The sequence below is a fragment of the Danio aesculapii genome, chromosome 8 (assembly GCF_903798145.1).
Source record: "Danio aesculapii chromosome 8, fDanAes4.1, whole genome shotgun sequence".
In the NCBI taxonomy this organism is placed as follows: domain Eukaryota; kingdom Metazoa; phylum Chordata; class Actinopteri; order Cypriniformes; family Danionidae; genus Danio; species Danio aesculapii.
In genome coordinates this window covers 40,285,979-40,312,294 of record NC_079442.1, presented here as the reverse complement: position 1 = coordinate 40,312,294, position 26,316 = coordinate 40,285,979, and the positions used below count along the sequence as shown (strand labels likewise).

At 36.1% G+C, this 26,316-nt stretch overlaps 1 protein-coding gene across 2 annotated transcripts in view; it reads right to left on the bottom strand.

Annotated features, from left to right (window-relative positions):
• Positions 1-25,895, bottom strand: part of dennd2da (DENN/MADD domain containing 2Da) — a 44,275-nt gene extending 18,380 nt beyond the window's left edge. Inside the window, exons 1-6 of one of the 2 annotated variants that reach the window (XM_056463974.1) lie at positions 25,617-25,895; positions 7,492-7,548; positions 7,322-7,399; positions 7,136-7,213; positions 4,277-4,372; positions 780-955 (exon numbers count right to left, since the gene is read on the bottom strand). In XM_056463974.1, coding sequence (XP_056319949.1) covers positions 780-955; positions 4,277-4,372; positions 7,136-7,213; positions 7,322-7,399; positions 7,492-7,540 — 477 coding nt within the window. In that variant the 5' untranslated portion in view covers positions 7,541-7,548; positions 25,617-25,895. Of the gene's footprint in view, positions 1-779; positions 956-4,276; positions 4,373-4,960; positions 5,141-7,135; positions 7,214-7,321; positions 7,400-7,491; positions 7,549-25,616 lie in introns of those variants that run through there. The other variant, XM_056463975.1, reaches the window with a different exon arrangement.
• Between the last annotated feature and the right edge of the window lie 421 nt (positions 25,896-26,316).

Sequence of the window (26,316 nt, the reverse complement as noted above, 5' to 3'; positions counted from 1 at the left end):
AAGAACCATTTTAAGATTAAAATTATTAGCCCCTTTAAGCTATATTTTTTCTCGATAGTCTACAGAACAAACCATCGTTATACAATAACTTGCCTAATTACCCTAACCTGCCTAGTTAACCTAATTAACCTAGTTAAGCTTTTAAATGTCCCTTTAAGCTGTATAGAAGTGTTTTCTCATATATAATATCTAGAAATATCTAGTCGAATATTATTTACTGCCATCATGGCAAAGATCAAATAAATCAGTTATTAGAAATGAGTTATTAAAACTAATATGTTTAGAAATGTGTTGTAAAAATCTTTTCTCCGTTAAACAGAAATTGGGGACAAAAATAAACATGGGGGCTAATAATTCTGACTTCAACTGTTCATAAAAAAATTATATAAAACAATTTTGTATTTAGATTTAAATTTAATTTGTGTCATATACACATATTTAATATCTAAATATAAATAAACATATGCCAAATATATTCATACATGTGTATATTTAATTACACCTTTATTTTGGATGTGATTTAATCGCAATAAATTTTTTCTCAGCACTACAAAAAATGTCATTTAATCTAAAGACGCATAATCCCTAACAATGTGATTCTTAATGCAGAAAGCTGTTGTAACATTCCACTTTAAATTTAAGCTTTTACTAAATCAATAAATGTACTGCAAACGAAAAGTATTCAATGGAAGTAGTTTCAATGATATGGAAGTACTGAATGCTTTCTGCAGGCGTTATATACAAGCGCATACATGCAGAGCACATGGTTCCTTCATCACCTTAGGGAACTGATAGTTGATCTGTGGCTCATATATCCCATCTTTGGTCTTCTTAGGACGAACCACCACCAGATATTCGAAGAAAAACTGCCCGCTGGCGTATCGCTGCTCCTTCGCCTTTTCTTCCACAGGAGAAAGCTCTGTGCTAGCAGGTAACTCTGGCTCCTTGCTAGTTCCTACAAAAACACACTCACGTTAGAGTACATGATATGGTTACAGGTTTCCAACATTCTTCGAAATATCTTCTTTTGTGTTTAACAGAAGAAAGATATTTTGAAGAATGTTGGAAATCTGTAACCATTGACTTGGAAGTCGATAATTACAGGTTTCCAACATTCTTCAAAATATATCCTCTTTTGTGTTTAACAGAAGAAAGATATTTTGATGTATGTTGGAAACCTGTAACTATTGACTACCAAGTCAGTGGTTGCAAGTGTCCAACATTCTTCAAAATATCTTCTTTTGTGTTTAACAGAAGAAATATATTTTGATGTATGTTGGAAACCTGTAACCATTGACTTGGAAGTCAGTGGTTACAGGTTTCCAACATTCTTCAAAATATCTTCTTTTGTGCTCAAGAGGGTGAGTAAATATTAAGTACATTTTCATTCTTTGTTTGAACTATCCCTTTAAATGCAATCAACAGAAAAGCTTCTGAACCAAAGTAGAGGATGTCCTAACCAAACTAATTGGTTATAAACGTTTAACTTTTCCAGTGTTGCTCTTCTGAATAAGCACTATCAAAAATGTAACACTGAAGCATGGACAAGTACAAACAAAATTAGAGATGAGAAAGACGGGAGCTCTTCTGTGAATTTTCTTAACATTTCCTTTTGAGCCTGCTTTTTGGCAGCCTCCCCCAACACAGAGCAAACAAAGCAGACAGGAATACCACAGGAGTCCACCGAGTTAAAGTCTTGTTCTAGCTTGACTTGCCTCACCATGGAAACACTCAATGTGCCTTTCTATAAAGGACTGAACAATAACTGAAAAGACGAGCAGTGCACTAAAGAACACATGCAAATTTGTGTGCTTAGACTGACTTTGTGAACCTCCTCGTGACTTCATAAAATTAATTTTAAATGGACAACATATTACAAGTAAATCTTTATAAATACCTTGGAACATTCAAGCACTTCGGTTTGAAAGAATCTAATCCTTTTAGGCATTTTGGCCTACTTACACAACCAGACACGAGGATGAGTCATGGTGAACTGTTTTGACAAGGTTAACTATATTTATATGCAGTGTAAAGCCAGTGACCACAGCTAAACACAACAAAGTTTCAGATGTTTTGTTGAGTATTCGTTGAGGATGCTTTTCTGCACTTATATAAACATAGTGTAAATGCCATAGTGTAAATCGTAAAATTTTACATGGTGGAGTTGTGTTGTGCATCACTGAGAAAGCTTTTCTACACTTCAGCAATCAGTACAATACAGTACCAAATTGATTTATAAAGCACATTTAGAAATGACAAAAGTGCTGCACATAATAGTAAAAGATGAGAAAATAAGAAATAAAAGCAAGATTAAGACTTAAGACTTAATCAGGTTTAATCAATAAAAGCAACAATAGAATCAGGTTTAATCAATAAAAGCAACAATAGAATCAGGTTTAATCAATAAAAGCAACAATAGAATTAGGTTTAATCAATAAAGCAACAATAGAATCAGGCTTAATCAATAAAAGCAACAATAGAACCAGTAATCAAGCAATCATTGAGTATTAAAATCAAGCAATCATTGAGTATTAAAAGCAAGAGAATAGATAGATATGTAAAACAGACTTAAAGGGATAGTTCACCCAAAAAATTTTATTTAAACCCTTTAACGGGCTGCTCTACCAAACGGTTGACCATATTTCGACTGTTTTAAATAATGATTGTTATAGAAATTTAAAGAATGACTATTTTTAATAATGGTTTACACACACAGCATTGTTAGTTTACAAAAAAATCAATCAAACATAATCCTGTTGCACTACTACACTTGATTTTGGTTTTATTGTAAAAAAAACAACAATAGAACGTGTTAAATGAGAATCTGTAATATGTTATGGCATACTTCAAAAAATAAAGATGATTTAGAGTTCAAATTTTTTTTATTTTGATTGTTTAAAAAAAAAAAAAAAAAAAACTTCATATTTTTAGATTTTTCATAGTATATATCTTAATTCCTGTACTTTTACCATAAACTGACATCTTTATCTTTACCAAATGGTTGATATTTAGAAATGATGTGACATGATGTGACATTAGGAGTTAAGAAATGCTATCCAAAAATGTTTATCTCCCTTAAGTTGTTGAGTTTCTTTCTTCTGTTGAACACAAAAGAAGATATTTTAAAGAAAGCTAAAAACCTTTAACCATTGACTTTCATAGTAAAAAAAAACAAATACTATGGAGGTAAATGGTTACAGGTTTCCATCATTCTTCAAAATATCTTCTTTTGTGTTCAGTGGAAAAAAGAGAAAGTCATATACATATATGTAGGTTTGAAAACAAGTAAAGGGTAAGTAATTGAGGACAAGTTTTGTTTTTGGGTGAACTTTGCCTTTAAACACAGACATAGAGGGGGATAGTTTAATGAGACACTGTGTGATGCAACTTAAAGAAAAAAAGCAGTGTGACAACTAGGACTGGGACAATAACCGGTTTCAAAACAAGGTTTTAAACCCCAAAAAAGTTCTGTTATACTGTTCCTAAGGTATTTGTAGGGGAGTTTATGTGTGTTTTGTTTTTAATTGTGTTGTAAAGAAATCAGTGTTTTTGAGACTAATGAAGAGAGCAGACATCAATAGCTATGTTTCCATCCAAAACTGCAAATTAACTTCATTAGCAAAACTGGAATATAGCATAAAAGATGTGCGAATAAAGCAGTGTTTCCATCCAAAGAGTTAAAGCGAACAAAATCATCACTTCCTGATTATCTGGCGCTTAATATCAACAGTAAAAATGAAATTTGCTGTGGTAGGAGAAGCTGTGTGAATCTTTTCTTTATTTAATAAATGATTTGCACCTCAGAAGACAATCCCGTCTACATCCCAATACGTTTCCATCGTAGTTTATGCGCGTCTTTTCTTATTGAATAAAAAGTTTATCCTACTCAGTTATGCACATGTTTTTTTTTGCACATTTTCAAAACTTATGCGCATCTTGGCGTTTCCATCAACAAATTTTTTATGCGCATATCCAAAACGCGGATAAAAATAGGTGGGTGGAAACACAACTAGTGATGCACTTGAATTCTTTAGCCAGACATGTTTACTGTTCCAAAATAATATACATGTTTCCTAAAATAAAATGTACGTTGTTCAATGGGGGAAAAAGTTTTTCGTTTTTTTACCAAGACATTTAAATAACACATTTTAGAGCAGTGGTCACAATACTGTGATACCGTGATTTTTTTATATTCGAGGTTATCATACCATCACAAACTTATACCAGCCCATGCCTAGTGACAATTGTAAAGCAATGCATAAATCACGGTTCTTACTGTCTTTGTTGATTTTCCCACGGAAAGACGTAAATAAGGTACTGATCCTCTTCATGGCTCCCATGTCTGGAGAATCTTCACCTGGGAGAAAGACACCTGAACAAAAACAGTGCAAAACAGAGTTTATCAAATGCAACCACATAAAACTGATGCAGAAATCTTCCCTGAAATGCTTTGTTAAATATCCACTTTTTTTAGCCAGATGTTAGTTTTGACAGCTGAAATGTAAACTCTAGTCTCTACAAATGCACTTTATTTTTTCCATGTGACTGTTTTCATCATATTTTGTATAACCCACAAAACTCTCGCTGAACCTGCTTTGCTTTGTCATTTATATAACTTGCATGCCAGACAGTTAACAGTAAAGCGTCAAAACAGAATTATGACAGCAAATATTCAACCAGTCCTACCAGAACCTGAAAAACCAACTGACAAAATAAATACAGTACATGCAATTTATAATCAATGTTGGGTAAAGTCAAAAGTAATATATTACAATGCAATTTTACTCTTTAAAAAGTAAACACATTCTTTCATTAAAATATTACTTTCCTTAAAGAGAAACCAAGAAACACATTTAGTTACTTCTTTTGAAAAGTGATGTAAGACTGTAGTATAATACTTATAAAAGTATCTTCGCCCAGCGCTGTTTATAATGTATAAGTACAGTATTATTGTACTTACTCCGGTGTTTCCGTGCGTTTGCCTTTGTTCCTCTTCTTTTAACACTAGAGACAGATATTCTGTTCATGTTTGAATCTTTTGCGCAAAGTTTGTGAGCTGAAGCGATATTTTTTGCCGAGAAGTCACAGCAGTGGTTTCCTCACACAGTCCAAGACCACTGTACTGACGAGAATGAAAGTGAGAGGAAGCAGCATGTGCGCGGTTTCTGAATTCAAATCAGCGTTCGTTCGAACCGACTCCCAATGAATCACTCGTAAGTTACAGTGGAGAGCCACGCGACTAAACTAAAACATCACAATTTAATAATCATAATGGAAAACATAGTGTCCATTTCACTACAAAAAGCAATCTTAAGATGACTTAACATTTCCGAATGACTCGGTGAAATGAAGCGAATGGGACTGATGTTAAGATTCAAACGAGTCTTCAGCAGGAGTTCTTAATTTTTTTTCTTTAAAGAAGTGAATAGTTTATTTTTCCTCACATATTTTGCCTTCGAATATGAAATGTGGATTGTTGACTTCACGTTCAGCATAACTTCTTTCTTTGTCCCAAATGAATTAAAGTTCAGTTCCTAAAGATTCATTGAAAATCCCCCTAGTTACTTTCAGATGCTATTGATGTAATATGAAGCAAGCTATTTTTTTGCTGCCTCGGTCAGTTATTTCTTGTAAAAGTGATTTTATTTCAGTTTCTTTTAGTGACTAAATAAAAGTGCACTCTGGTTCAAGACACCTGTAAGACACTCAACTGCCACTTTATTAGGTACACCTTACTAGTGCCTTACTAGCACTCACCTTACTAGGTTGGACCCTCTTTTGCCTTCAGAGAACTGCCTTAATCCATCATGGCATAGATTCCACAAGGTACTGGAAATATTCCTCAGAGATTTTGGTCCATATTGACATGAAAGCATCACGCAGTTGCTGCAGATTTGTCAGCTGCACATCCATGATGCAAATCTCCTGTTCCACCACATGCCAAATCTGCTCTATTGGATTGAGAACTGGTGACTGAGCAGGCCATTTGAGTACAGTCAACTCATTGTCATGTTCAAGAAACCAGTCTGAGATGATTAGCGCTTTATGACATGGTGCGTTATCCTGCTGGAAGTAGCCATCAGAAGATGGGTACAGCAACAATATTCAGGTAGGCAGTGGTGTTGAAACGATGTGTGCCAAGAAAAATATCCCCCACACTATTACACCACAACCAGCAGCCTGAACCGTTGATACAAGGCAGGATGGATCCATACTTATGTTGTTGCTGCCGAATTCTGACCCAACCATCGGAATGTCGCAGCTGAAATTGACACTCGTCAGACCAGGCAACGTTTTTCCAATCTTCTGTTGTCCAATTTTGGTGAGCCTGTGCAAATTGTAGCCTCAGTTTCCTGTTCTTATCTGACAGGAGTGGCACCCGGTGTGGTCTTCTGCAGCTGTAGCCCATTCGCCTCAAGGTTAGATGCGTTGTGCATTCAGAGATGCTCTCTGAGTAGATCAGCAGTTTCTGAAATACTCAGACCAACCTGTCTGGCATCAACAACCATGCCACGTTCAAACTTACTTAAATCCCCTTACTTCCCCATTCTGATGCTCGGTTTGAACTGTATCAGATCGTCTTGATCATGTCTACATGCCTAAGTGAATTGAGTTGCTGCCACTGATTAGAAATTTGCGCTAACGTGCAGCTGGACAGGTGTACCTAATAAAGTGGCCGGTGAGTGTATGTCAGTCTACAGGTTCGTTTTTTTATTATTAATGTTAAAAGAATTGTGAAGATATCAATAATTCTTAGAGAACACATTTTAGACTCTATTTAAGGATAAATATGAATTATCTTTATATATTTTTTTTCTTAAAAAGGTTGATTGTTTTTTTCACAATTTTCACAAAATTTACACTATAAACATGGAAGCAGACAATTTACCTGTAATTAAAATGCTTTATACCTGTGACTAAGCTCATTTTTTGACCCAAAACTAAGCTTAAATAGCCTACTACTACTAGTGACCACTTCTATCTGCTCCACTTCATCAGGACTGAAAACAGTAGCCTATTTATAGCACATATCAGAAGTAGACCTTCTTTACTACCCCAAACTGACCCAATGAATCGTATGTATGGAGGAAACTGCGTGTTTCACTTCAGTATGCTCAAAAAGTGAAAGTCTTACCTTTGTTGGTATCAATTCCTCCATCTGAGAAAGCTCGTCTTTTGTCTAGATCACTGGAACCATCTTCATGAGACCTTTCTATGGGCCAAGATGATCAGCATCAATATGCTTTTCTTACAGTCTATTTACAAAGCAGAGCAAATATCGATATGTAAAGAAAGGCGTGCTGTAAACGGAGTGACTTACGTTCACGTCGATCATTTCTGAAAGAAGAAAATAATCTCCTCCTGAAAGGATTTTCCCCTTCATCAAGTGCTGGTCTTGCTGTGTATATAAGACAAATCAATCTTTGATTATCTTGAATCATACATTTCTTTTTTTATTGATTATTAAAATGTTTTTCAATGCATACTTACTCTTAGACCGCATGGAGGAGAATGTCCAGGTTTTATGATTTGATGTCATTGTGTCACCTACACCAAAAACAAACACACTTACTCATCGAGTTTCATCCCTAATATAGTCACATGTCCATTAATATCACATGAAATCCATTGGCAAAAATGGTTATTTCAGACAGACTCTTGCCTTTCAAATGTGAGAAACTTCCCAAGTTTTTTCCCAAGGACCAAGGTCAGAGTCTATTGGCTTGCTAAGTAAATATTAACTCAGACTCTTCGTCACTAATGCAAAAGAGTCCAGACACACCCTTTACGTCAGGTGTACAGAGATCACAGATATTAACGACCGGCTTCATAAATTCCCAATGCCACTTAACACCAATTCTGTTTTTGGTAACACTAGCTTGGGAAGCAATTGTCATTATTACTAAATATTACTTCAATATCGGCTGTTTATTAGTACTGATTATTGCATGACCATATTTCAGATTCCTTAACTATCAATACCTTAACCTAACGGCATGTACGTATTAATAAGCAGCAAGTTAAGTGTTTGAGGCAAAAGTCATAATTAATAGTGAGTGATATTGTGATAATATTAATATTGATGTTAATTAATATGAGATAATATTGTGAATTTGTCCCCAAACCAATGTGTGACCCTGTTTTTTATTCACTTCAATAGATAGTTCTTCCAGAAATGAAAGTCTATTTACAGTTTACTCACTCTCAGTTTTTTCAAACCAGTTTGGGTTTCTTTCTTCCACAAGACAAGAGATTTTCAAGAATGCTAGTAAAGAAATAGTTGATGGTGCTCATTGAATTCTATAATAGGAAAAAATACTAAGAAAATCAATTGCCAATTTCAACTGTTTAGTAAACTGAGCAGTGTTGGGGAAGGTACTTGAAAGTATTGCCTTACAACATTGAGTTACTCCAAAAAAAAGTAACTAGTTGCATCACTTTGTTACTTTTTATGGTAGGTAATGCGTTACCTTCTGAAAACTGAGAAATTATTAAAAGTTGCTTTTGTATTTTTGTCTTATAGTTCAGTAAAATCACTGTCCAATGAGACAATTCCCTTTTCCTCCGTGTTCGAAATAATGAGAATACTTCCATCACAGAAATGTAAGGCTCTGCCATCTTGGTTTCTGTCTGTTCCTGCGGGGAGCTCATTCTCTCATTGAGTGTGATTCCATGGGTTTACACTCATTTTAATTCAGCAAATTATATTTTAAAAGCGAATTGATTCATCTAAAAAGTATCCTGAGTTACAGTAACTTGTTACTTACAAAAGTAATAACTCGCATTATTGTAATGCATTATCCCCAACACTGATACTGAGTTACATTTTTCAAAATAACTTCTTTTGTGTTCAGCAGAAGAAAAAAAATGCTGATTAATATGACAAATTGGGTGAAGTTTTGGTTAAACCATCCCTTTGACATCTGTATCTGTTTTTAAAAGCTTATTGCAAACATTTAAAGTATTAATTAACCCATATAGAATAAAGATCTAATCTTAAATCAATCACCTTATATTGTTCCAAACCCTTGAGACCTTCGTTCGTCTTTGGAACACAAATTAACATATTTTAGATGAAATCCAAGAGCTCTCTCACACTTAAAAATGGCGTTTGCTGCTTGTTCAAACTACTTCTTTAAAAGGAGCTAAAACAACACAATTGTTAATTTTTGGGGAGAGGGAACAACTTAATTGTTTTATCCATTCATTCATTTACCTTCAGCTTAGTCCCTTTTTTGATCCGGGGTCGCCACAGCTGAATAAACTGTCAATTTATCCAGCATATGTTTTACACAGCGGATGCCCTTCTAGCTGCAACCCAGTACTAGCAAACATCCATACACACTCATTCACACACACTCATACACTAAGGCCAATTTAGTTTATTCCATTCACCTACACTGCATTTCATTGGACTGTGGGGGAAACCGGAGCACCCGAAGGAAATCAACACAAACACTGGGAGAACATGCAAACTCCACACAGAAATGCCAACTGACACAGCCAGGACTCGAATCAGCAACCTTCATGCTGTGAGGTGACAGTGTTAACTACTGAGCCACCGTGCCACCTTAATTGTTTTATGCTCAATCCAAGTAAATTTATTAAACTTAATAAGTTAACTTATAATGACTTATATACAAACTTAATTCCTTAATATTGTCCCAACACAATTGATTGTGTGGAAGCCAGCATTTTTACAGGGCATGCTCTATAGACAGCAAATGTCCAGAGACATTCAAAATCCAGAAAAGGAACGAAAAACATTTTCAAAACATTCCATATGACTTTAGTAGTTCAACTGTAATAATATGAAGCTCTAAGAACACTTTTGTGAAGCAAAAAAAACAACTTGTAAATATGACTTTGTTTGGCAATGTCTTTCATGTCAGGTCAGTGTGCGCGTTTACGCTACACATTTAAAAGAATATTTTTGCTGTTCAAACTAATTATTTAAAATGAGCTGAAACTATTTTTGAGTTTTTTTGGGGACAACTTAATTGTTTTATGTTCAATCTATTTAAATTTGTAAAAATGGTTGAGTTAACTTAATCAGTTTGTGTATGAACAACATGAAGGAATTGTATGGAACCCTGCATTCTTTACAGTGTACACTCAAAACACATTGTTTGCTGCTTTTTCAAATTGCTTATTTAAAATGAGCTCAAACTACACACTTCTTGAGTTTTTAGGGTGTTCAATCAACTTAAAACTTAAACTGTTTTCGTTCAATCGACTTAAAATTGTAAAAAGCATTAAGTTAATGATTTGCGTTGGGATGACATGAAGGGATTGTGTGAAACCCTGCATTTTTCAGTGTGGCATCATAATGCCCATAGTAAACGTGCACTCTGATCTGAGGGAAAAATATAGAAATATGCAAAATATAAGTCATTTTTATAGCGCCACACGAAAGTGTTCTTGGGACTTTGTATGATATAATTGAAGTCACGTTGGAATGTTTTGAAAATGTTTTTGGTTCCTTTACTTTGAACGTGTTGGGACCCTGTCTATGGAGGATGAGGGAGCTCTTGGATTTCATCTAAAATATCTTAATTTGTGTTTTGAAGATGTACGAAGGTGTCAGGTGATTGGAACGACATAAGAGTGAGTAATTAACAACAGAATTCCTTCATTTTTGGGTCAACTAATCCTTTAAATGTCCCGTGAAGTGTTTGAAATGTGCATTTTATATTCGATGTGTGACGTAAACTCAACCTAGTGTAGCTCCTCCCCTTTAAAAAAAACAGCCAATAGCTTTTTGTTTTATCTCTGCTCTGTAAGTGAGAGTGGTTAGACTTAAGCGCATGAAATGAGATGCGTCTTGAAGGGGCGGGACATGGAAGATGCTAGAGAGCATTTGATTGGTTACAATTCTGACCAAAAACCGAAGTATGAGGTGACGTGAATAAAACCGTTGATCCATTAAGGTGGAGGTCACAAACTACACGCTTTACGTGTTTATATCAGTTTTGTATTTTCTAAACATGATGTTTTCGCACCGTTTTGGAGCACACTAGCTTATAGATGTCTTTAAAACTAACAATACTGATACTAACATCTAAAAAACTGTATTTTAATTTTATGGGACCTTTAATGAACAGTTCCTGTGCACCAGCTGTAGAGACTTAAGCCTGACAAGATGAGCTTATAGGGACATTTTAACTGGTTCGCTTAGAAACTGCAACACTTGTGGGCCGCAATACCACAGGAAGTAACAGCATTGTGGTGGCTTTGTTAGGAAGGTCAAAGCATCAGCACTTATATCAGAGCCAGAAGTCATGTTCGCGAAACCATCTTTAACATACATACAGCACCATGCAATGAAGCCACATGCAAGAGCAAGTTTTGTATATCCAGTTTGCACACAGCTAGTGTAATGTAGTCATTTTAAAAGAGAAGGAATGTAAAACAGTAGACACCTGTTAAATGGGCATATGCTTTAAAAATATCTGTTCATTAAAAATAAAAAGCTTGTTATGAGCACAATGTTAAACTAACTGGGACGTGTCGCTAGATTTCCGCTCGTTTGTTGATATGATTCGCTTTTGTTGTCCTCATTAGTCGCTAGATAAAAGCATCTGCTAAATATGCATTGTTATCTGCTTTGACATCGTTTGATTTAATTATTTAACTCTTATTTAAATTTTGTATTATTTCAATTCAATTAAACTTTATTTCTATAGAGCTTTTACAATGTAGATTGTGTCAAAGCAGCTTAACATAGAAGATTATTGTAAATTGAAACTATGTCAGTCCAGTTTTCAGAGTTGAAGTTCAGTTCATTTCAGTGTGGTTTAACTTTCACTGCTGAGAGTCTAAACACTGAAGAGCAAATCCATAGATGCACAGCTCCACAAGTCCCAAACCAAGCAAGCCAGTGGCGACAGTGACGAGGAACAAAGTTCACCAATTGACGAAAAGAACTCGTGCACTCACTGGCCACCTTATTAGGTACACCTTACTAGTTCCGGGTTGGACCCATTTTGACTTAAGAACTGCCTTAATCCTTGGTGGCATAGATTCAACAAGGTATTGGAAATATTCCTCAGAGATTTTTGGTTCATATTGACATGATAGCATCACGCAGTTGCACATTGATTTGTCAGCTGCACATCCATGATGCGAATCCCCTGTTCCATCACATCCCAAAGATGCTCTATTGGATTGAGAACTGGTGACTGTGGAGGCCATTTGAGTACAGTAAACTCATTGTCATGTTAAAGAAACCAGTCTGAGATGATTAGTGCTTTATGACATGGTGTGTTGTCCTCCTGGAAGAGTAGCCATCAGAGGATGGGTACACTGTGGTCATAAAGGGATGGACATAGTCAGTAACAATACTCAGGTAGGCTGTGGCATTGACACGATGCTCAGTTGGTACTAATGGGCCCAAAGTGTGCCAAGAAAATATCCCCCACACCATTACATCACCACAGAAGCCTGAACCGTTGATACAAGGTAGGATGGATCCTTGCTTTGATGCTGTTGAGGCCAAATTCTGACCCTACCATCCGAATGTCGCAGCAGAAATCGAGACTCATCAGACCAGGCCTGTGTGAATTGTAGCCTCAGTTTCCTTTTCTTAGCTGACAGGAGTGGCACCCGGTGTGGTCTTCTGCTGCTGTAGCCCATCCACTCCAATATTGGATGTTTTGTGTGTTCAAAGATGCTCTTCTGTATACCTTGGTTGTAACGAGTGGTTATTTGAGTTAACCCCTGTCAACCCTAGAGATGGTTGTACGTGAAAGGCCCAGTAGATCAGCAGTTTCTGAAATACTTAGACCAGCCCGTCTGACACCAAACACCATGCCACGTTCAAAGTCACTTGAATCCCCATTCTGATGCTCGGTTTGAACTGCAGCAGATCTTCTTGACCATGTCACATGCCTAAATGAACCGAGTTGCTGCCATGTGATTGGCTGATAAGAAATTTGCATTATCGAGCAGTTGGACAGGTGTACCTAATAAAGTGCTGTATAATATGGTGTATGTGATTCCATACACTAACAGACAAAGTACTGGCAGCTCAATTTTTTATTTAGAACAATTTAACTGTCATTTTTAGTGACATAATTTCAAACTATTAATAAATGTCAATAAAAGTCACTTTGTTAAATAAAAAAAAAATTGTTTTGGATCAGAGATCAAGGTCCCATCACGCAATTTGAAAATGTTAATAAAACACATAAATAACTAGCTGCTATTCTTTTATTTACTTTTTTTTTTTTAACAATAACTTTACATTTTTCTTTTTTTTTCACATTTCACTTGTTGCAAACCTGTTTGTCTTTTTTCTTCTGTTGAACACGAAAGAAGATATTTTGAAGAAAGTTGATACTTCCATTGTATTTGTTTTTCCTATTATGGAAGTCAATGGTTAAAGCTTTTCAGCTTTCTTCAAAATATCTTCTTTTGTGGTCAACAGAAAAAAGAAACTCACAAAGGCTTGAAACCACTTAAAAGTGAGTATATAGTGGGATCGCTTGAATTTTTGGGTGAGCTATCCCTTTAAATCCACAACTGTAAGTAGCTGCTTATTGTAAAAAGAAAATAATGTTGTAATTCAGCAATGACACATTAAATTAGTCAAAGTTACAATAATCAATTTTAACATTAAAATGATAATAATAAGACATTTCTGAGCTCAACATATTTGAATAGTTTCTGAAGGATTGTGTGATTTTACTCCACTTTTGAAAAGTAGTAGATATTTTAATATTGATATAATAATAATTTACCATAACATTTTTGTTTGCATTTTCACTGTATGATTATTATTATTCTTAATAATATGTGTTACATAACTCTTATTAATCATTCATTTAGCTTTGTATAGAGTTCTGGTAAAGCTAATGTTTATTTAAAAGAAGAATCTCCATCCTCTCCCATACGTTTATTGCCATGTTTTCGTGAAAGACGTGGTCATGAGTATACTCTGGGTCTTTTTATAGCGTACTGTATTCCCCACAGGATGACCTCAGGTCAGCAGTAGGTCTTCCTGTTGCCCCAGTGACTTCGTCTCAGCAGTAATGTGGGAATATTTTGAGGATGCACTTCATAACTCTTGCATGTGGCCATTATTCCAACCTAGCATAGATGTTGATCTGGATCTTATTTCAGATCCAGATAGGGGCTGCATGCTGTTGGGTGCCACAATTTAAGTGTAGATTTAAAAACTTGTAAGACACTGTTAAAATAATCTTAATGGCAAAATAAAAAAGTCTGATCACTTAAGGTGAGACACAAACACAATATATTTTCAGTGTAAAAAGAAGAAAACATCCAACACACACTTAAAGGGGTAGTTCACCCTAAAACTGAAAATTCTGCCATCATTTATGTGTTCCAATCCAGTTTGACTTTCTTCACTAGATGATACTTTGAAGAAAGCTGGAAACCTGTAACCATTGACTTCCATATTATTATTCTTCCTACTATGGAAGTCAATGGTTTCCATTTTTCAACATTCTACAAAATATCTTCTTTCGTGTTCAACAGAAGAATGAAACCACTTGATCGTGAGAAAGAAGTGAGTCGATTTTGGGTTCTTTTTTTTTTACTTTGAACGTTTCGGGACCCTTGCTGTTTATGTTGCTGTCTTGGGTGCACTATCCATTTAAAGATCCCCTGAAGTACTTTGAAATGTGCATCTTTTATTGGATGTTTGATGTAATATCAACTGAAAAATGAAGAGAGGGCGGGACATAGAGTAGCTCCTCCCCTTAAGAAAATCAACCAATAGCGTTTTGCTTTATCACAGCTGTGCTAATGAGAGTGGTCCAGCTCAAGCGCATCAAATGAAAAACAAATGAGGAGGGTCTTGAAGGGGGCGGGGCATGTCTGATAGTACAGAGCATTTGATGGGTCAAGATTTATTGAGAAAATGAAATATGGAAGTGACAAACTACAAGCTTACATGCTTATATCTGTTTTATATCTTCTAAGCGCAAATTTTGTCACTGTTTTGTACCACACTAGCTCATAGATATCTTTGAAGACTAACATACTGATACTAACTAACATCTAAAAAATGTTATTTTAAATTCACTGCCCCTTTAAGTGTTGCTTTTTTGCATTTTATCAATTTGTGTCTGTAGATTTCTATTATAATCCTTTTTTATGAGTTTTTCTCTTGCACTGAGCCATAAATATTAACTTCAATAGCACTTAGAATCACACAAAAACTTTGACAATTCTTAAATGTAATCAACCAGCTATAGGAAAGTATCATGATGACTTTTGAACCCTATTTACCTGCAGTGTTTTGCATTAAAGGAGTCCTACACTATTATGCCCCTTTTTACAAGATGTAAACTGTGCATGTGAAGTTTCAGCTCAAAATACCTTCCAAATTTTTTTAAAAAAACACTTTGAAATTGTCTTTTATGCTGTGTTCACACCAGACGTGGTGCTATTCGCGAGTAAATAGACACGTGAACATTTTGAGGTTACTTGCTTCATTCGCGTGTGGAATTTACTTCACAATAGACGTGGATTGGCGTCATGGGCAGGGCTGTCTGCCCGGTGACTCTAGCTTCGTTGCTAAATGGCTAATAGGGATTTTTTTGAGAGAATACTGGCCCGTAGCCAGCCTGGTGAAAGGGGTGGTTCTTTTTTCTCAAAAATTTGATCTTTTTGCAGTTATTCGCCTTGTATTTAATGATGAGTTTAAATTCTGCATTTTAGTGACATTTTAAGCACTGTTTTTTAGCTGGACTAGCTTGTTGGATGGTCATCATAACCACATTTTTTGAGGTACCAAACATTTGCTAAACATATAGAATGAAGAAATATGAACAAATAGTTATTTTTAAATACAACTTTATCATATGATATTATCAGAAAAAAAGGAGTTAAAGTTTTAAATGAAAAAAAAAAAAAACGATAGCCTATTGTATTTTATTGGGAAAATAACAAACTGGCTAGCTGATTCAACTTTCCTCAGTCAGAACGTGGCCTTCTGAATAATAAAAAATTAAAACAATAATAATATTAATAAAGTAGAGCTTAACTTTTTGAAAGTTCATGGATAACAAAAATAGCCTAATTAGTATTAAAAATTACTTTAACATGGTCCGCTTTTTTGCTGCAAAGCTTTTTATTGGTATTATTTTCTTTCAAGATTAAGGTCCAAGATTCAGAATAAAAGGGCTACTTGTAGTGAAAGATGACTTCCCTTTCATCATATTGTATGTTTTCTTGCACAGGTGGATGTTGGACACATGAAAAATAACTGTTTAGATTCATTGAAAGCTTTCTTCGATGGGTTATTTTCACATTTTATGATAGCATAGCAGTAAAAATATGTCAAATGAGCTCATGTTTGGGACCATACTGGACCTTTTATCAGTGGGGGGTGGGTCTTTCGAACTAGTTATACAAAAAATGCAATTCTTAATGCAATCAATCAGCTATAGGGAAGTATCATGATGACTATTACTTTTAAACCCTATTCACCAGCAGTGTTTTGCATTAAAGGGGTTGCATTACAAGATGTCAAATGTGCATGTGAAGTTTCAGCTAAAAATACTCATATTTTAAGTTTACTCGCTTCATTCTCGCATCAAATTCGCTTAATTTGCGTGTGAAGTTAATTTGCGGATTGGCGTCATGGGCAGGGCTTCTGTCTGCCCGGTGACTTTAGCTTCATTGCTAAATGGCTAACATGATTATGTGCTTTAGGAATGCTGAAAAACAGTGTATATTTGAGTCCATTAGATCCTTTCAGATGTACACCCAGCTCTGTGAGTTCATCAACTCCTCCAGAAACTATACCTGGATGATGGAAGCTTTCAGCGATGCTTTAGACTGAACCCAGCTCAGTTTGATGACCTGGACACCAACAACAGGCACAAGGTCATAATCACGGCCCTACAAGAGCAAGCTCCTGATTGGTTAACACAGCATGAATGTCCGCTGCAGTTCAGATTTAAAAACTCCAGCGATCTGGTAATTCGCACTTTAAGCTTGTCAATCAAGCAAAACGCTCAACTTGCGCCACTTAATTAGTGCAAATTGCTTCATTCGAGCCACCTCATTCGCAGAAATCATACCGCAGGATGTCTGTTTGAGATTGACTTAACATGTAAATCACTCGCATTTGACGCTTCATCCATGTCTGGTGTGAACACAGCATTAGGCTTTGATCCTTATTGTACTATTTTGGTGAGTTGAAAAAAAGGGCGGAGCATATAGTGTCAGCATAATGGCGGATTCAAAAACAAGACTAATGTCCTATGCTAACAAGGGAGAGATTGTCACTAATGGGCAGGGGTTTCCCGCTCTGATGACACGTACAAAGAGAGAATGTCAATCAAAGTGTTTCTGCAGGCTGTTTTTTTCAAGTGTGATTAAAAAAATACAATTAATATTTTTTTTTACCATTAGAAGCTGGTTATATTCACAGACTGTGGCCACACAACTATGTTTAAACCCCTTATAAAAGTGATTTTTGCATAATAGGTGCCCTTGAAAGGTGTCATGAACTCTTATCGTTTATGGCTCTGAACTGGATACACTGTCTGACTGCTTGGGAAAAGGGGAATCTGTCCTCCTCTTCCACTCCTCCTCCAAACATCAATCAATCTCTCTAACTCCACCATTCACTCACCCACTCTTTCTCGCTCTCTCATTACTCAAAATTAAAGGCCATTCATCATGTGGCCAGTGTGGTTGGCCAATAGATGAAATCTTGCTGAACAGCTGTTTTTTTATCCAACAGCTCATTAACACTGATCTCAAACCACAATTCATCCCTTTGTTCAGTCTATTTAAAAGATAAATCCCAATTCAGTGATGACCTCAGAGCAGTCTTTATCTCAAAATATACTTTCAAATCGTCTTTTAAAGGTAATATTGACTCAGTAGCTCAGAGGAATGCATTTCTCTTTAAAAGAAGGCTTAGGAAACAGATGTTCCTGCATGTCTTACACACCAAAAACACACTCTGACTGTAAACTGCTTGCTGGAATAACATGCATTTAGAAGAAGGGACAGTTCACCTAAAAATGGAAATTCTATCAACATTTACTCACCGGTTTAATAGTCTTTATTCTGCTGAGAACAAAAGAAGGTTGTTGTATGCAAACAGTTTATGGTCACCATTGACTTTTTTGTTGTATTCAGTGAAACAATTAGCTGTTTGGTTACAAGTGTTCTTCAATATTCTTTAGTGCTCAACAGAAGAAACTCATACAGGTTTGGCACAATTGAAGGGAGAGCACGTTCAAACTACTTATATAAAATGAGCTGAATCAACATAATTCTTGAGTCTTTTTTGGGACAACTTAATTGTTTTATGTTCAGTCTCCTTTGATTTGTAAATAGGGCTGATTAAAAATATTAACTAATTAATCACACTTTTTTTGGAATTAATCATGATTAATTACGAAACGTAATGAACGTAATTAATCATGATTAATCACAAAACGCCATATTTATTACAGAAATAAAAACACAGGCATGTAAGTGCCATTTGAATTTCAAAACAATAAATGCCAATCACAAACAAAAATGATTTCCATGTTGGATTAAGTGGACTACAAACAAACACACATGAGGGATCGAGCGAGGTATCCCTTCAGATTCATCAACACGCACGCTCGCGTTCATCAAATTGGCTTAAACTAAGTGTTTTAAAGTATGACTCTATTTTACACTCAAGGATTCTGACACAGCAACGTCAAGCAGACGCTTTACAAAAGTTGCGTGTAAGGAGGGAAACACGTCAAACTTAATGAAACATTTGAGGACTCATTGAAAGCAGAGAAGGCAGAGATTGAAGGCAGAGAAATGGGCTGTCTTTGACAGCTTGCGACATCATCTGGCACTTTCACTGAGTACATTTACATGGACATCAATACTCCACTTTTATGATTAAGATAGTACTGATTAAGAGTCTATCATGTAAGCAGCGATTTTTGATTACCTTAAAGGACCACCCGAGTCCTGAAATGCGGAGGGGTTTTTTTCTGTCGGCCATGCAATATCAAATTCCTTTAAAACATCCTGAATGAAAATAAGCTGAATGAGAGTAAACTCTGAAGAAATCTCTGGAGAAAATGCAGGATAGTCTGGTGATGCGACATGAATTGTTTTCTATTGAAACTTTCCTTCTAAAAGCGCTTCCTTGGTCTTATCCAAATTTCTTTGCACATTAAACACAAGTCGGCCACAACAGGAAATAAAAAAAACCCTGCAACTGCGTTATTTGTGTTATTTTTTTTAACGCGTTAAATACTTCAAATTAATCACGTGCGTAATTTTGACAGCCCTATTTGTAAAACAAGTTAACTTTATTGATTTCATTCATTCATTTTCCTTTGGCTTAGTCCCTTATTTATAAGGAGCTGCCACAATGGAATGAACCACCAACTATTCCAGCATATGTTTTATGCAGCAGATGCCCTTCCAGCTGCAACCTAGTACTGGGAAACACCCATACACTTTCACATTTGCACAAACACTATGGCCAATTTTGTTGACCTAATTCACCTATAGCGAATGTCTTTGACTGTGGGGGAAACCGGAGCACCCAGAGGAAACCCACGCCAACACAGGGAGAACATGCAAACTCCACAATAAAATGCCAACTGGCCCAGTCGGGACTCAATCCAGCAACCTTCTTGCTGTGAGGCACCAGTGCTAATGACTGAGCGACCGTGCCACTCCCCTTAATTGATTTATGTTGAAACAACATAAGGTAATTTTGTGGATCCCAGCATTTTTTACAGAGTAAATTTTTTACAAATTATATCTTTAAATGAGGTTGTGGTGCTTTTCTGGAGTTAGTTTTAACCCTCACTAGTTAATTCTGCCGTGAAGACTAGCTTTTACTATTTAAGGTTAATAACCAAGATCAAAACATTGCTCACTTCTAGAAATTTGGAGACAATCATGATTTCATGTAATATACAGATTGGACTACTGGCTCTCCCAGACAAAAAAGGTGTATTACCCTAATTTTAAATTCTTTGCTTTGGTTACCGGTCAGGTATCAGATAGGTTGCAAGGCTCTAGTAATAGTTAAGTTTTAATAAATGGTCTTGGGTCTTTGGTAGCCTATTTGTCAGATCTTGAGGTCTGTGAGATCTGCTGACAAAATGTTGCTCCAGGTACTGCATTTCCATCAGGCCTTTCAACAGCTGGCCCTATAGCTATGGAATAACCTTCCACTTTGCATTCATTCTGCCCCCTCCATGTTCACTTCCATAATGGATTTGAAGAGGCTTTTTTATTTCATGAAACATTAAAGACTATAAGTTAAAGCTCAGTAAAGTGTGACAGGTGGAAAGGCAAATTACTTGTAGGCCTATATTTTGTGGCAATCACCAAATTATTTGCTATTATGTTACAAATGATTGGTGTATTGAAGTAACAAAGTCTGCTATATCCAAATGCCATGTATTTAGATTCATGCTAAAGCAAATGTTTCAATAATCTGTGTTCAATTTTAAACCATTTCAAGAGCACAAAGAAATCCCAAAATGTTAGTGATATTATAGTAATTAAGATGCAGGACTACTGAAGGGTAGAAGAAAGAGGTTTAGAATTAACCTAATTTTAACTTCTTTGCTTTGGTTACCGGTTAGCTTTTGGATAGGTTTCAAGGTCCTAGTAGTAGTTAATTTTTCTTAAATGGTCTTGGGCCTTTTTAGTCAAGATCTTGAGATCTGCTGACAACATGTTGCTCCAGGTACTGCATTCCCATCAGGCCTTTCAACAGCTGGCCCTAAAGCTATGAAATAACCTCCCACTACACATTCACTCTGCCCCCTCTATGTTCACTTCCATAATGGATTTGAAGAGGCTTTTTTATTTCATGTAACATTTAAGGCTATACGTAACTGTTCTAAGTAAAGTGTTTTGACAATTGGAAAGGCAAATTACTTGCCTATCCTTTGTTGCAATCTGCAAAATACCTCATATTATGATACATATAAGAAACAATCGTACAGTTTTGCAGTAACAAAGTTTGCTATATCCGAATGTCATGTATTTAGATTCTTGATAAAGCAAATATTTCTAATGGCAACAAACTTTTATGGAGAATGAAATTTTTTTGCAAACCTTCCATCAATAGGCCTATTGGATCAATCCCTTTACCATTAAATTGACTAAGGGAAGTAAACAATGTTTGATACAACTTTTCTCTGCCACTTTGTTGATCTATATGGGAAAGTTGTGGCCTAATGGTTAGTGAGTTGGACATGTAACCCAAACAACTTGTGTGTCTCTTTGAGTTACAAACTACAATTAATCCATTATTTGTACAGCATACTTATTCTCCCAATATTCTTTTAGTTCTTTACCTGGAAGAGTCTCAGTTTACCATCTTAAAAACTCCAGTACACCATATTTAGGTGTTGTTTTATATTTCTAAAGTTTCTTTGCAATTCCACCTGCAGCACCGACACTGAGAATGATCATGTTCTGAAGCTCCTCATCTTGTTCTTCAGGACTGATATTTTATTCCATCTCATTTCTTAAGCAAGGGTGCTGAATTGTACACTATATTGCCATTATATATTTATGGTCTTAGCATTGCTCAGTATACTATTTTAATGATTGTTGACTTGCTCCTGAATATATCCTCATTATTTGTCTGTTACTTTCTTTAAGAATTTACATCCATACTCCAATCACTGACCACCTTCTTAAAAATAAATCAGTTTTTTGATCTGATCTCAAGCTTAGGCAAATAACTGAGAAAGCACCAATCAGAGGCCTCATTTGTAAGATGTCATCATGTACTGCAGACTTCTTGCAAAGTGTTTGACAGTTTTTTTGAAACTACAAGACACTAAAATATCTTGATATAAAATTAAGCTATATTCATCAAACTTATCAAAAACAAATGACAAAATACTATTCTTGTATTTAAAATACATATTTGAAATAAGAGTGTCACAGTGGCGCAGTGGGTAGCACAATCGCCTCACAGCAAGAAGGTCGCTGGTTTGAGCCTCGGCTAGGTCAGAGTTTGCATGTTCTCCCTGTGTTCACGTGGGTTTCCTCCGGGTGCTCCGATTTCCCCCACAAATCCAAAAACATCTGGTATAGGTGAATTGGGTAAGCTAAACTGTCCCTATGTATGTGAATGAGATTGTATGGATGTTTCCCAACGATGGGTTGCAGCTGGAAGGGCATCCGCTGCGTAAAACGTGCTGGTTAATTCCGCTCTGGTGACCTCAGATTAATAAAGGGACTAAGCCGAAAATGAATGAATATTTGAAATACGTGTATCACAAACACTGCCCATCCCTGCTATTGGCAATAGTCTGTTCAAGTTCAAACCTTTTCAAGAGCACAAAGGAAATCCTAAATTTTAATGACATTATTCATTCACTTTCTTGTCGGCTTAAGTCCCTTAAGGGACAGCAGAATGAACCACCAACTTATCCAGCATTTGTTTTACATAGCGGATGCCCATAGCGTCCCCTTACTCTTGAGTTGACCAAATTTTGTTTGATACTTTGTTTCATTTGCTACTTTATTATTGTAAATATTTCTTATTTTTGTAAATATATTTGGGCATTCTGGTTTCACTTTCTTTGTATATTAAATCACTTTTGTTGGCAGTTTGTTGTTTGTCTCGTCGCTTGAACCTAACACAAGTGAAAATACCACACCGTTTAAATGTTATTACTTTTACCCTAGACTAACATCAAAGAGGTTGTAACATTTAATTTAAAGCTGCAACCCATCTCTGGGAAACATCCACGCACACTCATTCACAACAGACAATTTAGCATACCCAATTCACCTGTACCACATGTCTTTGGACTGTGGGGGAAACCGGAGCACCCGGAGGAAACCCACGCGAACGCAGGTAGAACATGCAAACTCCACACAGAAACGCCAACTGACCCAGCCGAGGCTCGAACCAGCGACCTTCTTGCTGTGAGGCAACAGCACTACCTACTGCGCCACTGCGTTGCCGTTAGTGACATTATAGCAATTAAAAACCTCAACATATTTGAAGGACATTGTTGGAAGCTTCTTGAAGTAATATTGAAACAGCACCATATTTAATGAAGTAAGGCCTGCTTCCAAAATATCTGAACAGGTAGCAATATGTGACATATTTTACAGAAAATAAGAAGTTAGTCGCATTCCCCCACCCCTCACGGCCAATCATGATATTTATGGGTTACTTTAAATCAAAGTTTTAAACCAATTTAAATCAAAGTTGGCCCATGGTAAGCTTTGATTTGGCCCGCCATCCCATCAGAGAAGAGAGGGAGAATTGTGGGAGGGTTGGGGTTAATACCTTTAATACACATTGCCATTTCTAATTTAACATAATTTAAATTTTGTTTGTTTAATTTATTTGTTTTATTTTAAGCTACAAAAAACTTTGATTGTTTCAATTATATGTTGTAAATTATTATAATTTGTAATGAACATCCTGTTGCTCAACGGATACACCACAACTCAGAAATCCTCATTGAGCAAATCAAAGCAAAGTCATGTTTTTTACTAATTTTGAAATAAATGAGGACATTATCCATGGCAACTTTGTTATACAGCTTGATATATTTACCTTCGGCCCACGGCTCTCAATCAAGTTTGGTATTTGGCCCTTCATAGCAAAAAGTTTGGGCACCCCAGCTTTAAATCTCTGTCAAAATATTTTCTTCTTCAGAGCATGCGCACAAACGTCACGTTTGAAGAAGCCACGAGCGCAGTATTTTTAAGCGATCTTTTAAAATGCATGAATGTGCAGAAATGTACTGACTAAAGGAGTGAACTGTGAAGCATTATTAGCTGAGCTGAAATCTGAGGAGTGCTCTGTAGAGCTCAGCAGAGCGGACAACCTCAGTCAGCCGACAAGCATGAACACGTGAACGATACACAGCCTCACCTTAAAGCAGGTCATTATTTAAAGACAGTTTCTCCTTTCTGTACAAGAGCGCTGTTGTTCTACATGGCAAGGACTAAAGCAGGTAGTATTCATCGTGTTTTATGCACTATTGTGGAGAGTACTGCTTTTAACAATTCAATTCATCTTTATTTCTATAGCGCTTTTTGCCATTTAGATTGTGTCAAAGCAGCTTATATAATGTAGACAGGGTGTCCGCGGGGTCTTAAATTTCAAAAGCAAAGTTTTAGGCCTTAAAAAGTCTTCAATTCACTGAAATATTGTGTTGTCGGTCTTAAATATTTTTTAACAGGTCTTAATTGTCCTATGTCCATGTCAAACTACTCAATCAAACCAACAATCATCCAATCACTAACATTCCATCTCAATAAAAGTTTTACTAAAAGGTTATTTATTAACTCTTATTTATTAACTCTATTTGCCAACTCTATTTTCAACGCTATATGGTTTAATTATCTTCCTTGCAAAATTAGTTTTTAAAGTTTTTTTTTTTATGTTTTAACTGGGCCATTAGAAAAAAATCCTTAGCGTTTCGCCTTGTTTAAGTCTAAAATTTCATTCATAAGGGTCTTTAAAAGTCTTAAAATTGACCCTGGTAGATCAGGGGTGCCCAAACACGATCTTGGAGGTGCCAGTGTCCTGCAAAGTTTAGTTCCAACTCCAATCAGACATACCTGAGCTAGCTAATCAAATTCTTACTAGGCTTTCTAGAAACATCCGTGCAGGTGTTTTGAGGCAAGTTGGAGCTAAAATCTGCAGGATACCGGCCCTCTAGGGCAGAGTTTGGGCACCCCTGACGTAGAAAATTATAAAACAGTACTTGCTATTTGACCCAATTTTCGTTTGGTCACCCATTTGTCATTTTGCTTGTAGTACGCGTTATAAAATGGCAAGTCCAGTACGTTCCTTTACAAATTTATTTTCTTTTTCTTTCAGAGACTAAAATGACCAAAGCTGTCTCAAACCACTAGAGGGCACTATAACAATGTATGACTCAAGTTCGTGTCTCTATTTATTTATCATTTTCTCCTAATTTGAATATTGCCAAAGAACAAGCTTTTATATATGGCGGTAGCAAGGATTGTGTTAAAAAAATCGATATATTCTGATATCCTACATAGTTGTGTAACTTACAGTGTCCACTAATACACAGTGAAGTTCCAGTACTTTTCAGCACTAATGTGTTATGATTTGAGGAAGTTATTTAGTTTTCACTGTTCTCTATACAGGAAACTCAGAACAGCAATATTTTGAGAGTGTTTAGTGTGTAAAATGTTTTTATGAATATGTTGCATCAACAGCTTTGACTATGACTACCAGATTTTCCTGTAACTCAAGTCTTCCAACGGACTGTTTCTTCATAAGAGCAACAACAACTCATAAAAAAGGGAAATATTACACTTTGCATGTGATATTTCATTAATTGTCATTTATCACATTATTTTCTCAGATAAAAACAGATTGATAATGTGTGTACACAAATAATTACAAAGACTATAATTTAATATAAAACTGCATATTATAAACATCAACATAAAAGTGGCCGAAGTTAAACAATTCAAGAGTTTTTCTGTGAATCTTCATACAAGCACCACAATTTCTTATTATTTCCTGTTGATCACTTTTAAACACTTCGTAAGCTACGACAGCCTTTGACGGTTAACAGGTGTAAGCAAGCACTATGGATATAAAAGCATGCCACAATAACACTGTGCTCAAGGTGACTTACCGCAGTAGAAACTCTCTCTCCGAGTCGTATCTTGAGTAGGCTGGAGATTTTCGGTTTGATTTGTTCAAATATTTACTGCATCACCTCAGTGTGTTAGCAAACAGATCCACATAAGCGCAGTCGTCCCATGCCGGTTTACCTGCTGAACCAGTTCTTTCTACTTTCTTTTCCACCTGGAGAAAGTCAAATCCTCGGTACCATGTGATCTCTTTGACTGTATTGTACTCTCGCAGTCACTTCACAATGCTCTCTGTGCGTGTGTTTGCTTTGGTGTTTGAGTCTTGAATCACTTTACCGCGCTTCTGCTTTCAGTTAGAGGAAGTGTTCAGTGCAACAGGAGAACTGAAGCGGACTGGGGATTTCCTTTTTACAAACACTGATGCTTATCAGGGCTTTTTCTTACAGGTGCAGCATCACTAAATGAAGCTATAAGACACAAATTCTGTGCACTGAAATTATAAAAAAGCTGTATCAACTGAAAGGCGACTGAAAATTTTAAGTTTCAATTGCAGTTTTTTGAAATAGCACAGGGCGACGCGGTGGCTCAGTGGTTAGCACTGTTACCTCACAGCAAGAAGGACGGTAGTTGAGTCCCAGCTGGGCCAATTGGCAATTCTGTGTGGAATTTGCATGTTCTCCCAGTCTTGGCATGGGTTTCCTCTGGTTTCCCCCAGAAGTTCTTAGATATGTGGTATAGGTG